The 18,079-nt window shown below is 48.3% G+C and overlaps 1 protein-coding gene across 6 annotated transcripts in view; it reads right to left on the bottom strand.

The window, feature by feature from the left end:
* Positions 1 to 18,079, bottom strand: part of ANKS1B (ankyrin repeat and sterile alpha motif domain containing 1B) — a 754,152-nt gene that overhangs the window by 599,697 nt on the left and 136,376 nt on the right. For all 6 annotated transcript variants that reach the window (XM_084617338.1, XM_084617337.1, XM_084617336.1 and 3 more), the window contains exon 6: positions 17,592 to 17,693. In XM_084617338.1, coding sequence (XP_084473464.1) covers positions 17,592 to 17,693 — 102 coding nt within the window. The remainder of the gene's footprint in view (positions 1 to 17,591; positions 17,694 to 18,079) is intronic.

Raw genomic sequence — 18,079 nt, 5'->3', positions numbered from 1 at the left:
GAGTTCTTAATATAACCCAGGCGTGTTCCCGCTTGACCTTTAGTAGCACTCTGTGTAGAAGTGGAATTGGGGGAAAAGCATAGTAAAGCTTTTCAGTCCAGAGTAGCAGGAAGGCATCTGTGATGGAGACTGCACTGTGGTCATGCAGGGAGCAGAATTGGTGGCATTTTCTGTTGTATTTGTTCACAAATAGGTCTATCATTGGACCTGCCTACATCTGGACCCAGAGACCACTTATCGTGACTGGAAAATGACACGCAGTTTGCTACCTTGTTCTGCACCACTGGAAGGTAAGAAGCCTCAAGGTTGACTGAATGGGCTATGCAAAATTCCCAAATGTGAACTGCTTCCTGACACAGGAGGAATGATTGAGCTCCTCCCTGCCCATTGAGGTAAAACATCGCTTTGATATCTGTAAGGACAAACAGGTTTCTCCCCCTGATATGAGGTAGGAAAGCCTGACAGGCAAGATTAATCACCCTGAGCTCTCTGATGTTGATATGAAGAGGGAGCTCTGTCAAGGATCAAAGACTCTGAGTTTGGAGGGGCTCCAGGTGAGCTCCCCACTCTAGAGCCAGCACATTTGAGACCAGAGTCATTGATGGTTGAGGGTGGAGGAAGGGAATGCCCACACAAACTTTGAGGGGATCCAACCACCAATTCAGCAAAATCAGAACCCACAAAAGTACCATGAGCACAGTGGTGAATACACTGAGGCCAGCTGTGTCTGAAGGAGTCTGAGGTGCAGTCTCGTGTATTGTACTACATATGTGCACAAGGTCATATGTCTTAGTAGTCTGTGATGAGGTGTACAAACCCCCACACTGGGCAACAAGGGGTTAAGCAACTGCTCTGAGCTCAGCCAGCCCTGTCCCCACCACACCTGTAGGAAATGCACCAACTAGAGGGGGAGTTAAAAGGGAGGGGACAAGCCCATTTGCTGGCAGACCAGGGAAGAGAGCAGACCTGCAACCTGCAACTCCAGCAGAGAGCAGCTGAGGAAAGGCAGAATTTCTTTCTAAGACAACTGCCCAAAGGTCCCACCCTGAGGGAAGGGAGGACCTACTACAGAAAAAGACTGAGAGGGAAGAATTCCCCTGTCCCTCTCATATGAACTCCAGACTTTATTAATGCCCTTTATTTTTCTTGGACTACCCCCACGGGGGAAAGCCGTAGGACTGATCTGGCTCAGGAGGGTGGGCCATACTGTGGGAGAAAGCAGTGCCATCCGAGAAAGAAGAGCTACCCATACTACACACAGCCACCGGAAGGTACGTAGGAGGACCTGGGGACCCCTACCAAACACCTTCCTTCCCCCCCCCTTCCCCGCCCACAGGTAATGGGCCACTAGGAGATGCTATCCTACCAACCCTGAGCAAGGACCATCACAGAGCCTCATACAGTTTCAGGCAGTTGTGACTAGATGAATCTAGAAGTCTGATATGAGAGATCAAATAGATTGCAATCTCAACTCTAAGAGGAGTGCTCTGGCCTGGATAGAGTCCCACACATAGCTATGAATCCTATCCTTTGCACCAGGATAAGGTTAGACTTGTCTGCATTGATCAATGAGCCTAAAGCCTTGAAGGTTGATTGAATGAGTTGAACACTGGATATAACCTGAGCTTTGGACCAGCCCTTGACTAGACAGTCATCCATTTAAGGGTAGATCTGCACACCTAATCTCCTGAAGAACACTGCTACCATGGCTATACATTTTGTGAACACCCGAGTTGCTGCAGATAGGCTAAACGGAAGCACCGTGAACTGGTAATGTGAGTATGTCACTACGAATCTGAGGAACTTTCTATGCCCTTGGTATATCAACACATGAAAGTAGGTGTCTCTTAAATCGAGGGCAACATACCAGACTCCAGGATCCAGAGAGAGATTAATGGAGCCAGGGTGACCATGTAAAACTTATCTTTTTGAGATATTTGTTGAGCTGACACAGGTCTAAAATAGGTCTCAGACCTCCCTTAGCTTTCTAGATTAGGAAATAATGGGGGTAGAAACCCTTCTGTCTAAAATTCTGCAGAACCTCCTCTATGGCTCTCACCTGAAGGAGAGATTGAACCTCCTGGACCTGAGGTTCTTCATGAGACAGGTTCATGAACAGGGATGTGGAGGGAGGGTGGTAAGGAGGGACAGAAATAAAATGGAGGGTGTATCTACTTCTGCTGTGCTCAACACCCAACAGTCCGTGGTAACACGGGACCAACCACTGAAGAAACAGGAAAAGTGGTTTGCAAACAAAGGAAATATGGGGCCTGGCATCCTGGAAACTAATACAGCATCCTTGAGCAGCCCATCAGAACACCTGCTTAGAAACTGCTGCATGTCTAGGTGTGGTAGGCATCGATGCAGAGGTAGAAGGAGGAGGTAATCTATAGCAATAACCTCAACTCTTCTTTCTCTTCAAGTTTTCATAAACAGCTGGAGCAGAATACCAGAGGGGTTGCTGAGGCCAGAAGTTCTTCCTGGAAGGACCTGGGGTGTACAATCAAGGGACTTTAGGCTTGCCCTCAAGCATTTTAACTATGGAGCTTAGCATTAGTCTGCTCCAAAAAAAGCGAGGATCGCTCAAAGGGCAGGTCTTGCACAGTCTGTTGGCCTCCTGCAGAGCACAGAGGACTGCAGTCAGGAGCTCCTATGCATGGCCATTGCCGAAGCCATGGACCTAGCAGCTGAGTCAGCAGCATCCAGAGCAGCTTGTAGCAAGGCCCTTACCATCAATTTTCCCTCGTCCACTAGCAAGGAGAACTCCTGCCTAGCCTCTTCTGGGAGCATGCCTTTAAATTTTAGCATGGAGTCTCATACGTTAAAATCATAACTGCCCCAAAGTGCATGCTGGTTTGCAATCCTGATCTGCAACCCTGGGTAGAATAAAACTTTCCTACCAAACAGGTCTAACTTCTTTGAGTCTTTTGATTTTAGCATTGTGCCCTGATGCCATTGCCTTTCATTCTCAATTGCAGCAGATGATGAAATGGAGAGGAATTCATAATGTTGGGTGGGTACATAATACTTCCACTCAGCCCTTTTTGAAGTTGGGGGAAGGGATGCAGGGGTTTGCCACAGCCTCTTAACTTGGTCCATAATGGCCCACTGAAAGGTAGGGCCACTCTGGAAGGACCTATAGTGGCTAAAATATTGACCAAGCAATGAGAGGATTCTTTTACTTCCCCATCTATATGCACAGACTTAACACAACCCTCTTTAACAATTCTTGGTGCCCCTTATAGTCTTCTGGTGGAGTCAACATGCCCCTCCTGAGACTGCCTTGTCAGATGAGGAGGAAGAGGCCAGCACTGGCTGCAGATGCTCTGCCTCCCTTTTGTGATCTTAATGGTCCTGTTGAACCGGCTCTTGGAGTCTGGTACCCAGCTCACTACTGGTGTCAAGAATGGGTGCTGCCCAGTGGGTCGGTGCCACATGCCTTTCTGATGCCACTGAATAGGAGTGCCTGAAATACGATCTGGAGGGTGGGGAAAGCCCCACTGATTCCAGAAAGGCCACTGGACAGGTGGAGGTCCCCAGTAACTTCCTGGCCAACCACTCAATGGTAGTCAGGTGACAGGATCCATGGAAGAGTGGAAACCTCTAGCAGAGGGGTAGCAAGAGGAGCTCCAAGAAATGTAGGACCTAACCTCTGCCATTCCAGACAGTTCTGGTGATCAGTGCCGAGGCTGTACTGCCAGTGATAAGGTCAGGAGGACCTTAGCAGTCGCAAATGTCTATGGTGTGGTGGTATTGAGATAGTGTTGGTATGGCGCAGTGCCATGGATGTGGAAGGAACTCCTTCTCACTCCAGATTTGATGGAACCTGCCTAAGTGCTTGAGTTAATGGTGACGTCTTCTGTGATACTGAAGCAGAGGCGTGCTTAGACTTAGACTGCACTCTATTCTTATCCCCATGCTTAGCAGACTTCAGTTCTGAGGATCTTCCCCTTTTGGCACTCAGCTTCTTATGCCTTTTCTTAGGCACTGGGGATGGTGAATGATGTCAGGACTCAGGCACAGTAGGAGGCACACTCCTTACCAATGCCAAGGTACTTGGTGCTGAGTCTGACCAACCTGGTTCAGATGGAGGTCTCAAGACCACCTCCACAAGGAGAAACTTTAGCCTGGCTTCATGATCTTTCTTCATGCAAGGCTTAAAGTCTCTGCAAATTTGGCTCCCAATATGAGCTTCCCCAAGGCATTTCAAGCAGCTTGAGTGTGAGTCACTCATGGGCATAGCCTGATTGCAGGAAATGCAGGGTTTGAAGCCCAGTGACTGAGGCATTTCTCAGTACTGGAAATTGACTGAAAACCTCAGAGGGTATAAAAACTGGAGAATACATCCAACTTCTATTGTGCTCAAGGCCAACTGGTCTGAAGTACTCTCAGACCAAGCACTGTGGAAGTAGGACAGACGATTTGCAAAAGTGAGAGGTTTGGGTCTGAACGTATGAAAACTGGTTTGCCAATCCTGACTGACCCATCAAAATGGCTGCTTTGCAGTTCCCAGGTGTCTTCAGGGGCCCGGAGCCAGAGATGAAGCAGCAGGAGCGGGAGACCTCAACCTATTACCCTATGATCTCTTTTTTGATAGGTCCTGCTGAGAAGGAACATTAAAAAAATGGTGAATCTGCTGTGGCCAATCGTATTTCCTGACTGGAACAGGAGTGTACAGACCTAAGGATTTCACGGTGGCTCTAGAGTTGTTAAGTTCATGGAGCTTGCTGTTCCTTCCATCCAAGAACAGAGAAGGACCCTCAAATGTCAAGACCTGAACAATACTCTGTACTTCATAGGGAAGACCAGAAGACTGCAGTGAGGATGATCTATATATGGCTGCTGCAGAAGCCATGATTTTACCTGCTGAGTCTGCATCGTCGAGCCCCACCTTCAGCAATGTTCTCCTGACTAGCCTGCCCTCACTAACAAGGGAAGAGAACGCTTGTCTAACATTCTCCAGAAGCAGCTCTCTTAACTTTTCCATGGAGCTGTATAAATTAAAATTGTACCACCTCAGCAAAGCCTGTTGGTTAGTGATACACAACTGCTGTGTTGAATAAATCTTCCTGCCAAATAAATCCAGGTTTTTAGCATCCTTCTATTTCGGGCTGGTAGCCTGGTGCCCATGATGCTCTCTCTCATTAGCCGCCATCATGAGTAATGAGCCTGGTGGTGGGTGAGTACAGAGGTACTCAAAACCTTGGGAGGGCAAATAATATTTTCTTTCTGCTCTTTTTGAGGTGGGAGGCAATGAAGACGGAGACTGCCATACAGCCTTATAGGCTCTATCACCTCAATAATTGGCAGAGTTATCCTGGAGGTACCCACCAATGATAAAATGTCAATGTGATGTGACGTGACAAGGTGATGTGAAGATTCCCTGACCCCTTTGACCTGTACATCTAGGTCTGCAGCCACTCTCTTTTAGCAACTCCTGATAAACTTTAAAATAATCTGGAGGAAGTGAAGTTGTGCCAGATGAAAGGGCCTCACCTGGCGAGGACAAAGATGAAGCCAAGACTGGAGGAGGAGGTAGAATCTCCTCTACCAGCTGTTGCTCTCGCTCTGGAACCTCCTCCTGATGCTCCGTACCATGACTATCACTGGATTCTGGGGACAGAGTAGCTCAGTGAGTAGACTCAGCCCTTCTAGATGAAGCCAGTGAGTATGTAGGATGTGGGGAAGATCTGGATGTTCAGGGAAACCCCCAAGGGATCCAAAATGGCCATAAAGGGCAGGCCTCATTGCCCAGGCTCCATTCCCATAGGAGGTGCCACTGAAGGATCATGGTGGTAAATGGGAGCAGAGGATCTGTGCGGAGACTGGTGGGTCCTGCTTTGGGATTGAATTATGTACAACCCCACCTTCAAGTCTGATGAGGAGGATTCCCTTTCATCTCACCATGGTGGAGCCAATTCAGTTGGTGCCAGGGGCCAGGAGATGGGTGGAGGGACGCCATCATTGCAGGCTTCCCTTTGGAAGGTACTGAGAGACTGCTTGTCCAAGAAGCAGGCAACTGTGGTACCAGAGGTGGAAGCACCTGGCACTGAGACAAAGCAGGTTTCTTGCTGCCGCAAAAGCCTCAGTGGTAATCAGCACTGAGATAATCTCTTGTTGCGGTGCTGAAGAAGTTGATGGTACCTTTTTCAGCACTGGACTCGACTGTGTCCCTTGTGGCACTAAAGCCAACTGTGCCAACTTAGGCACAGATTTGGAGGAGGAGTGCCTAGGTTGCAGGTGCACTCTACTCCACTCCTTGTGGTGCTCTTACCAGAATTAGAGGGTGGAGATCTTCCTTTGGCAAGTGCCTATCTGGAAGCCCTGTGTTTTTTTCTTGGTACAGGCAAGGGAGAATGGTGCCATGATTCTGCTAACCCTGGAGGTGAATGTCACACTGAAGCTGCAGCACTTGGCATTAAGTCAGACTGGGACAGCTCCAATGATGGCCTGAGCACTATCTCCATTAGCATGAATATCAGCCTAGCCTCCCTATTGTTCGTCCTAGGCTTGGACACCTTGCAAATCTGGCATAGTCATTTGTGTTTGCCTCTCCCAAGCACTTCAGGAACTATTGAGCAGGTCTGCTCACTGGCACAGGCCTGGAGGAAGAAGCTTGAAACCCAGTGACCAGTGGTGAATAGAAAACCCACAAACAGAGAAACGACAAGTAAGAAAACCCTACACACACACACACACACACACACATTATGTTACAGGAAAAGAACTGTCAAACTAGCCCTCTTTGAAACAGGATTAGATCAAAGCATATTAACAAACATTAATGCTCATCAGGAGTGTGCACATGGACAATTAGTTCACGGCAGGCTAATGCAGAGTAGATTCACACCCTAGCATGCTGCAAACATATTGTTCATGTAGACAAGTTCTTAGACTGTAAAATCTTTGAGTCAAACATATTGTAAAATCTTTGTCTTTTTGTCATGTGTTTGTACAGTGCCTAGCACAGTGGTGTCCTGGTCCCTCTGGGGCTCCTAGGCTCTACAGAAAATACAAATAAATAATAATAACAATAATGATATCTAGCTCCTGTAGCAGAGTACATCTCAAAGCACTTATAAAACAAGGTAAGCATAGTTATTCCCGTGATATCACCATAATAATAATTGTAATAATAAATAGAAATCTGGAACTTAAAGAAATCTGCAATTTCAAGAACACATTCTGCCCTCTACTGCTCATGTTGCATAGTCTCTTGCTCTGGAAGCAGTCCTATTGTTTACAATGAGACTAAAGAGTAAGAAGGTAGAATAGGCCTCACCATTGTACTGTATAATCCTACACCAATCGAAAGAAAATTTATTTTCTTTGCATTTGTGGGAAAACACATTCTTTTCTCTGATCTGCCTGCTTACTGTCTCCCTTTTTCATAATAGCAAGAATCCTGTTGCCTGAATTAGTCAAAGAGAAGGATTCTAATATAGGGTAGGGCAGGCTGCAGAGAAGAGTTAAAGGATGGTCCAACATGCACCTGCATCATATTAGCATGTGCTAAAACTAAAACACAGCTGGTTGGTTTAATTTTAGGTCTCCCCGCCTTGGCAGAATTCCTTTCATCTTCAAAGCCTAATTATAATTCCCTAAATGCCAGCACTGTTAACTACTTCAATATTTAATGATATCATTTTGCTATATCCATTGAATAAATATCCAGTAAACTGGCCTTACTTGGCAAATCCTGATATTTTAGTGTTTGAATGGAGAATGCCTACAAAGGCATTTGTTCAGCAGCAAGTGAAGACAATTAAACTGCAATAAGTAGTTCCAATTTTTGTTTTAACTCTGAAGTTCTACGCAACTCACATCTACACAAATCACAGAAAATGACTCCATCTAGCATATGGGAAATATTTAGAAATTGAACTGTCATTTCCATTCAATCCATCTAGGATTAATAACTACAACAGAATACTTAAACAGATGTGTAGTTTGATCATTTTGTATTTGACTGCTTTTGCAAGTGATTTAATCAGTTTTCTTTCTAGCACAAAATGGGCAGACCTTTTTGCAGATGTGGGCAGACTCCTCTACCACCCAAGTCTCATATATTGAACACAAAATGAAACAAAGACCCCAAATGAGGGACACAATAAAACTGTTGGTGCAAGAGCTTGAATTAATCAAAATGATGGAAAAGACTGTGAGGTAAAAATATCACAGCCACTACTAGAATCTCTTCAAAATTCTTATATGCAACATTTTTTACTTGTTTTAAACACACAAATTCTCAAAAACCCCTTTGGGAACGGTTGCATGATAACTGAGGCCACCATTCCCACAGAAACTTTCATCTTTGATTTTCAAATATTGGAGACCTTCTTGCAGGAGTACCATGATCTTGTCAAGAATGATAGGCTTTTTCTTTATTCATGTAAGAGAAGGCAAATATCTACACTATGAGCTAGGGATGTGATTCCTCTGCTTGTGTACACATACTCACACTGGCTAAAATACAAAGCAGTGTAGCCTTGGTAGCATAGGAAGCAGCAGCAGAGGCATGGCTGAGCTGTGCCAAGTACATACTCACTGGTTTTAGGTGGGTTTGTACATGGTTTGGCTCTGCCTTGCCTCTTCTCCTGCTAAATGTGCTATTGTGGCTATGCTGCTATTTACACTCACACTTTGCTGCTATTTACACTCACACTAGCACAATTTACAGTGCCTAGCATGAGTATGCGTATACAAAGCAGGGGAATCACACCTATGATGGGGTGTCCATCCCACACAGGAGTGGAAGGGGTTAAAGGAGGCCCTGGGGTCCTACCATACCATGCCCCAGAAAGCAGCAGTGGAGGTGAGTCCTCCAAGTAGCATAGAGAGGCTGTGTGCAGCGCAGCCAATCAGAGAAGGTCTGCACGAAGCAGCCGATCTGGGGCCAATAGGCCCATATAAGAAGAGCTGCAAGGCAGAGCAGAGTCAGTCACTGCTGAGAGGTCAAGGAGTGAGGACTGTGTCTCTAGCAGTCTGAGAGACCTGCAGCACCTGGGACAGAGCAACTGCTGGCAGGGACCGGGGAGCAAGAGGGAGCTCCTTGCTGGCTACTGGGATTGATAGTTGCATGCCCTGAGGCAAGGGCAAAAAGGTACTGGGGGCATGGGGAAGTGGCCCAGGGAGACATAGCAGCATAGGGAGAATTTAAAGAGTCGAAGCAAGAGGCTGCTATCCATATGGTCTCTGGATCAGGACCCAGAGTAGCGGGCAGGCCCAGTTCCCCGCACTCGCCACTGAGGAAGTGGCTGGACTATTAGACAGTTATACTCCCCCTCTCCAGAAGGGGGAAACACAGAGTGACCTAGCCAGAGGGCTGAGTCATGAAAAGGATGTGGCAGTTCCTGAGGCTGAGAGAGGAGCTGTGGGCCGGAAGGAGAGCCAAAGCCATGGTGTGCAAACCATGAATGGGGGTATTGGCCTGGAGCTAATCCCCAGAGTAACCAGGAGGAGGAACAAGTCCAGGAGTGAGGCTGTTCAGATAGATGGCTAAACAATGTCTAAATACTAGCATATAGAAATGTTGCTCCTGCGTGGAGAAATGTGGCTCGGGGAAAAATACCGGCAAATACACTGCCTGGTTTAAATGAAACTGAGAAACCTGCTTGGATACAAACTTTGGGTATGGCTGGTGCGTAACCTTGTCCCTGGAGAACTGCATATTAAGGAGGCCCCACCATCAGGGCCTGCAACTCACACACGCTCTTGGCAGAGGTAATGGCTATCAAGAATTCAATTTTCTGAGACAGGAGGGGCGGCGGGCAGGAAGGGCTCCAATGGGCTCCAATGGAGGCCCCATTAGACCTGTTAACACAGTGTTCAGATCCCACAAGGGGACCAGCTCTTGAATTGGAGGATGTAGACAGAGAACTTCTTTCAGAAATCTCATCACCATGGTGTTGGAGAAAACCGACTTTCCTTGCATAGGAGGATGAAACATAAATATCGCTGCCAAGTTAACTCTCTGAGAACTGTGTGCCAAGCCTGATTCCTGCAGATGTAGCAGGTACTCCAAGATGTTCTGGATGGAAGCCCCCACCAGATGGATCCCACAAGCGAAGGACCACATGGAAAACCTTATCCACTTTGCCAAGTAGGCGATTCTAGTGGAAGTCTTCCTACTGTTAAGTACAACCTGTTTGATAGCAGCTATGCCGTTCCTTCTCATTCAGCCATTCACAGCCACACCATAAGGTGCAGGGAGCTGCTTGCTGAATGTTGGGTGTGGCCGCTGCCCTGTGTGAGGAGATTGGGAAGGAGAGGAATTGGCTTGTGAAGTTGAACCACCAGAGCAAGAAGGTCCAAGAACTAGTGCTGCCTTGGCCACACCTGGGCAATGACCTGTGGAAGGATCAGAACAGGAGGGACAAGTACAGCAGAGTCGACTACCAGCTGCAGTGGAAAGCATTGGAGAGGGAGCCCAGGCTGAGCCCCTCCCGAGAGCAGAATTGGTGACACTTGCTTTTTTTCCCTCATCACAAAGAGATCGATCATGAGGATGTCCCATATTGTGAACATCATCTGAAGGACCTCTATCTTCAGGGACCACTTGTGGCTAGGGGAGAAAACCCTGCTCAGATGATCCACAAGACAATTCTAGACCCCTGGCAAGTGGACACCTATCAGGGTGATGTCCTCTTTGATGCAGACCCGCCACAGCGTGATCGCCTCCAGGCAGAGTGATCTGGAGTGAGCTCCCCCTTGTTTGTTCACATCGTACATCACGGTGGTATTGTCCATAAGTATGCAAACCACTGAATGCCTGATGTGGTCCCAAGGGGCACGACACACTTTGAGGATGGTCTGAAGCTTCAGCACACTGATGTGAAGTGAGACCTCCTGTGCCGACCACAGACCCTGCATACTCAATGAGTCCAGATGTGTTCCCCAACCCAGACGGGATGCATTGGTAACCACACTTGGTCAGAGAGGAACAAGTGAAGAGTACACCTTGGCACACATTGCAGGGGGACTCCCACCAGTGCAAGGACTGATTGATGGAGAAAGGCAAACCAACTTGTCCAGAGAATGCAGGGCCGGGTGAGCCACATCTGAAGAGGGTGATGGTGCAACGTGGTGAGTTGGACCATCTGGATGCAGGCAGGCTCAATAGGCTCAGTATGCTCAGACACACACGGACTGTTGTAGACAGTTGTGAGTGCAAACTGAGCACAGCTGTCAAATCACCTGGAAGCAGTTGGTCAGCAGGAATACCCTCAACTTCTCAGAATCTAACAGGGCCCCAGTGAAATCTATTTGCTGAGTGGGGGCAAAGGTCAATTTCACGGTATTTAGAATGAGTCCCAAATGGTCAAGTAAGAGTAGCATGGTGTCAACATGAGTGAGAACCTCCTCTCTGGAGCCACCCTTCAGCAACAAGTTGTCGAGGTAGGGGAAGAAATAGATTCCCTTCCTCCTGAGATATACCGTGACTACCGCCATACATTTGGTGAAGACTTGGGTGGGAGCAGAAGAGAGGCCAAATAGGAGAACTGTGTACTGAAAGTGGCAATCTCCTATGATGAAGTGAAGATACTTCATATGGCTCAGCACAATCATCACATGGAAGTATGCATTTTGAAGGTCCAGAGCAGCAAACCAGTCATTCTTAGTCAAAGCAGGGAGGACAGCTGACAGAGTGACCATGCGGAACCTCACATATTTGATTAATTTGTTAAGTCTGTGGAGGTCAAGAATGGCCCTCATCCCACTCTTGGATGTTGGTATCAGGAAATACCAGGAATAGAACCCACAACACCAGTGTTCTCACGGAACCTCCTCCATCACTCCCAATGCTAGCAGAGAGTTGACCTGCTCAAGAGCAGTGTCTCATGAGAGGGATCACAGAAGAGGGGAGGGGATGTGGAGAGAAACTGGATGGCATAGCCCAATCTGACAGTGTCATAGCCCAGGACCCAACTGTCCAAAATAATCGAGACCCAGGCATTGTAAAAGCAGGCCAGCCTGTCCCCAAAGGAACAGGGAGATGACAAGAGAGGAAGAACAACTGGAACAGTGGCCTAGACTAGCAGTTCTCAACCGGAGGTCCGTAGCCCCCTCGGGGGCCATGAGCCATTTCAGGGAGTACCCGAGCCCCAGTCCTGTGGGGATATAGCCAGGAGCCTGGAGCCCCAACCCCGCCCCAACCCCATGGGTCAGAAGGCCTGAGCCCCAGCACTCCGTGGAGCTACAGCCAGGAGCCCCAAGCCCTGTCAATTCCCCAGAAGGCTTAAGTCAAGAGTCCGGAGCCCCAAGCCCTGGTGCCCCACAGGGCTAAAACTGGGAGCGCAGAGCCCCGGCAGACTGAAGGGCTAAAGCCCTGAGCCCCGGTACTCCACAGAAGCCCCGAGCTGCTCTAGCCCACAGTGCTAAAGCCGGTAACCCTAAGCCCCAAGCCGGCCCCACCTCATTGGGCTAAAGCAGGAGCCCTCCCACCTCATGGGTCAGATGCCTCGGGCCCTCCAACCCCATGGGGCACAAGCCTTGAGTCCCTAATGCTGGCAGCCCAGAGTCCCAAGCCCTGGCAATCTGTGGGACAGAAGCTCCAAGCCCTGATACCCTGTGGAGCAAAAGTCCTGAGTTCCCAGTCCCTCATGGCTGAAGCCCTGAGCCCTGTCCCTGAATCCGGTGGCTGAATCCTGGAGCCCTCAGCCCTGCCTCCTGCCATGTGGAGCAGAAGCCCCAAGCCCTCCACCCCACAGGGCTCAAGCCCTGACCTCCCCACTCTGGCGGCTGAAGCCTGGAATGGCGAGGATGGGACCACAAGGCAGAGTAGGTCCTCGGCGGCCTGATACACTGATGTAACTGACACTGTCAGCACCAGCATCATTCCCGTTGGTACTTGTCTCAACGGATGCCCAGAGGCCAGAATCGGAATCAACGGTATGGGGTGTCTGCCCTCCCTGCTCTGTAGTGAGGGAGGTTCAGAGGCACTTTTGCCATCCCACATGCCAGAGATGCCCCATGCCAGCCCATGCTCTTCTTATGGGAGGCAGAAGAGTTTCCATGGGACCTGTACTGCTCCCGATTGGTCCAACTCAACATCTTCTTTGTTGCGACAACAAAGAATGACTCCTGTGCCTTTTTGGAGAGGCCCCTGACCTGGAACAGGAGGCAGCAGCACTTTCTGAACCGGAAGGCAATTTATAGCCCGAAGAAGGCCTCAGTACTGCGTCAGGCCTCAAGGCCAGCTCAAGCAGGTGCTGTTTAAGGTCCCGTGCCACCTAAGTCCTCTTCTTGAATGATCTACATTTTTCTTTTCATTTTTTGTTGAAATTTCAAATTTTGACCATCTCTAATTAGCAGCAAATTCTGTAATTGTGCTGATGACAGTGATATTATACTTTTTTAAGATACCATCTGGGCAGGATTCTTGTTCTTGGATCTTAGTTCCTTAGAATGAGACTGATGGAACTCCATCAATTACTTAAGTTTTTGACCCTAGAGAAGATGGCTGTAGACAGGGGCAAGGAGTTGTATGGGACCGTGGTGCCCTGGCTCCAGCAATATTCAGGGCCCGGGGTCCCAGCTCCAGCAATGTTCGGGACTGGGTCTCTCCCCCGGCCCTGTCTGTCACCCCCACGCACCTCTGCCAAGTGTCCCCCGGTCCCCACTTGCTGTCCCCACGCACCTCCCCAGGGCCCGGAGCGTCTCTCCCCTGCAGCTCCATTCTGCCTCTCAGCATCAACTGCCACCGCAGGGTCCTAGTGCCACCCATGCTAGGTCTGCCCTTCCCACTCAGACCCTTTCATTTTCCAGCGGGACCCTCCACCAGCACAGCCCCCCCCCCCCGCCCACAGTCACTGCTCCTGCCCCATGCTGGACAAGGGGAAGGCCCACCCCCACTGAGGCTACAGTGAGGAGCAGCAGCAAGGCAGGAGGTGCAAATGTGATGGCAGCCCCCCGCGGCACCCACCACAGGGGAGGCAAGGGGGCTTCCTGTACCTGAGAGGGGCCCTAGGAGCAAGTGCAGTGACAGTGGTATGAGGGAGTGGCCCTCCCCCGGAGCTCGCTGCTGCCTGTGGGGAGAGGGCTGGGGGGAATCCTCCTCTTTGGCCCTTGCCCCGGGGCAGCCTGTCTGCACCCCAAACTCCTCATCCCCAGCCCTGTCCCACCCCAGAGCCTGCACCCCCGGCCAGAACCCTCACCCCCTGCACCTCAACCCTCTGCCCCAGCCCTGAGCCCCTCCCACACCCGAAACCCCTCATCTCCAGCCCCACCCCACCCCAGAGCCCTCACCCCCACACCCAAACCCTCTGTCCTACCCCGAGCCCCCTCCAACACCCCAAGCCACTCATCCACAGCCCTTCTGCACCCCAAACCTCTGCCTGAGCCCCCTCACACCCCAAACTCCTCATCACCAGCCCCACCCCAGAGCCCTCACATTTTTACATTTTTTTAAAAAATATACAGTAACTCCTCGCTTAACGTTGTAATTATGTTCCTGAAAAATGCTACTTTAAGTGAAATGATCTTAAGCGAATCCAATCTCCCCATAAGAATTAATGTAAATAGGGGAGTTAGGTTCCAGGGAATTTTTTTTTGCCAGACAAAAGATTATATTTTATATATACACACAGTATAAATTTTAAATGAACAATTTAATACTGTACACAGCAATGATGATTGTGAAGCTTGGTTGATGGAGTCAGAGGGTGGGATATTTCCTAGGGGATGCCTTACTGCTAACTGATGAACTAGCATTTGGCTGAGCCCTCAAGGGTTAACATGTTGTTAATGCAGCCTCACACTCTATAAGGCAGCACAATGGAGGGGCTGGGCGGGGGTGGTGGGGGGGTGGAAGACAGCATGGCAGAGAGAGACAGAGACACACTCCCTGTGTGTGAGAGAGAGACTTTGAGACAGCAGCTGCTGCCAGCAAGCTCCCTCCATTCTGAGCCCTGTCTTATCCCGCCCCTGCTCTGTGGAGATGCAGGGGCAGGAATGGGGGAGGAGGACACCCTGACATCAGCACCCCTCTTTCCCCCTCCCCTCCCTGCACAGCAAGGAGGAGGTTCACGGGAGCAGCTCCAAGGCAGAGGGCAGGAGCAGCAGAAGGCAGTGGGGGGGAGGGACAGCTGAACTGCCGGCAATTGATAGTCTGCTGGGTGGCAGCCGCACAGGGAACTTAGGGGAGCTGATAGGGGGGCTGTCGGTCCACCCTGGTTCCAAGCCCCCACCACTAGTGCTCCAACGGGCTGCTCTTTCTGTAAGCGGTGGACAAAGCAGGCGGCTGTCAAACGACACTATAAGGGAGCATAGCACAACTTTAAATGAGCATGTTCTCTAATTCAGAGGTTCTCAAACTGTGGTCCACGGACCACCAGTGGTTCACGAGCTCCATTCAGGTCCATGGATTGTTCCCTCTAAGGTGCACTCCTGGGCGACCGCACGTGGAGAATGAAGGGCCATCCACCTAATTAGTGGAGCCACACAGGTGTGGCTCCACTAATTAGGTGCCTGGACCCTGGAGAAGATGCACATGTAAGGTGAGGTGGTGGCCTTGGAGGGAACAGGAGGTAGGTGGGAGGGGGCAGTGGTGTGAGAAGACAGGGTGGGGGGAATTTGGGACGTGCAGGGCTACTGCAGCCAGAGAAAGAGGCTACAGGGCTGCGGCTGCTGGGGAGAGACCCCCTTCCTTCCCAGCTTCAGCTCTGTGGCCCAGCGCGAGCTCAAGGGCTGCTGCGGTGGGGGAGAGAGGGAGAGAACCCCCCCTTCTTCCCAGTCCCAGCTTGGGGGCTGCTGTGGTGGGGGAGAGGGCACATCCATCGCATTAGAAAGGTTAAGACTACCGATATTAAAATATGAGTTGTGTGCTTTTATCTGTAGAACAAAAAAAGTTAATAATTATTAAGGGTTTTTTTATATAGCACTTTTATCCAAAGCGCTTTACAATAGTTAGCTAACGGTACAAACAATATTTGGAAAGATCATTAAGTGGTCCGCCAAGACCCTCAGCAATTTTCAAATGGTCCACAGAAAAAAATGTTTAAGAGCTACTGCTCTAATTGATCAGCAACGTAATAAGAAAACGACGTTAACTGGGACGAATTTAAGTGAGGAGTTACTGTATATTGGCTTACAAGACAGGTGGAGAGGGGCGGGACTTGGACCTGTTCTAGGCACCACCAAAAATTATACAAACCTGCCGCCCCTGGCTGTAGAAGGGTGGAACATGAGCCTGACCCTGCAACTGAATGTTATAGACTATCATTTGCCAAGTATAAATATTGACCTTTGAATGTTCCATTCATTTCTTGATTGTAATTGGCAAAGCGGTTCCCTGTTTGAGAATTCATTTCTGCATTGCTCCAACTGTGTTACTGAAGATCAGTATATTCTTTTCATATTTACCCATCCATATATGCTCAATTCATATGGTTGCATATATATTTTGTTAAGTGGTTGCCTCAAGCACTTCAGCCTAGGCTTTAGCATCCCAGTGCATAACTTTGTAACATCCACTCCTCTGGTTTTTTTCTGTCACTTTGGTGTCAAACCTGGTGCCTGTCTCAGCTCTTTAGAACCATATTATTGTAACCTCAGCTCCATGCAGTAACCAGTTCTCTTCGAAGTGCTCCTGAACTATGAAACCTTGTCTTACCTGGTACATCAGCCCCTGAATAAGGGCATTCCAGTGTCTCTCATGTCTTTTGGTGCATCAGTGCATGCTCTGAATTCTAAACATCAAAAAGAATGTCATCCATTTTAATGCTTTTTTGCTGCTGTGCCATCCAATCTGTTCTTGCAAGTATGTCTTCAAAGGAACAAAGAAGGCTGCTCAGAGGTTTCAAATTTTCTGTGTGAAACAACTATGCCCATAATGGCAGCTATGTTCATTGCTTTGCCTGCCTTAGGGTCAACAGTGATGTTCAAGGATGCCAAATTTGCCTGCACTCAATGCTGGCATTGCATATACTGGCATGGGCCTGGCTCGCCTCTGGTAAGCCAGTGGAGTAGCTTCCTCATTTTTCAATCAGTTTTACTACTAATGTACTGACCAATCAGTTCTACAGTACTTAAAAGTAATAAATTCTAATGAAATTGGTAGAGACAAGGTGGGTCAGTTAATATCTTTTATGGGACCAACTTTTGTGGTGAAAAATACATGCTTTCAAGCTCGATAGAGCTCTTCTTCAGGTCAGTGGGGCTCTAAAGCTTGTCTCTTTCACCAACAGAAGTTGGTCCCATAAAAGATATTAGCCCACCTTGTCTCTGTTGCATCCTGGGACCAACATGGCTACAACACTGCAAACAATGAAACTGAAGTGAGATATTACCAAAAGTTAATTTTACAAATAGTAATGTAATATCAAGTGCAAATGACATAACAAATAAGTGTGTCTTATATTTTGTTATCAGAGGGAGAAAAGGGTGAAATTTTAAACATGGTACAACAAAAGCTAACCATTGAACTTTGTATGAGATCTACTTTCCAACCAATAACCATGGACTGCAGTCTTTTTAATTCACAAGAAAATCATGAAGTAACACAAGAATAGAATAGTATACATTTTAATTTACCCGTAACTTTATTCTAATTTATCTCTCATTTGATTAGTATACAATTTAATATGACTTACCTTGAAGTAGCGTAGCAATTTGTAGTGACTGCTGAGATGGATGTTCTTTAAGGATATCTAAAACAGTTCTACCTAAACTGTCCTTTATGTTGGCATCAATTCCTGAAATAAAAAAACTATAATGTACTGTGGAAAGAGAAAAATGTAACTCAAAATGTGTCACTTTATAAATGTAGTACATCAAGGTTCGCAAAATGGCTACTAACACCTGTCTCTCCCTGTGTAGGAGAATCTCTTCCTGAGAAGGGAGAATCAAGCTATGCTGGATAGGCAGAGAGACAAGCAATGAGGAGATGATGCAGGAGGAATGATGGAATTAATATGCAACCACTGCATGCTGTGGCCAGAGTAATTGTTGCCAAGTAGTGAGAGGTAGAAGGAGAGTTTGGTTGTAGTACATCGGGCAACCGAGAAACTAGTTTACACTCCTCCCTCCCCCCACACACAAATGAAATACCCAAAAGCTTTGTTAATGCAAAGTTAAGGTT

The sequence above is a fragment of the Lepidochelys olivacea genome, assembly GCF_965140295.1.
Source record: "Lepidochelys olivacea isolate rLepOli2 genome assembly, chromosome: 1".
In the NCBI taxonomy this organism is placed as follows: domain Eukaryota; kingdom Metazoa; phylum Chordata; order Testudines; family Cheloniidae; genus Lepidochelys; species Lepidochelys olivacea.
Note: the sequence above shows the minus strand (reverse complement) of the source record. Positions and strands in the feature narration are given on the sequence as shown.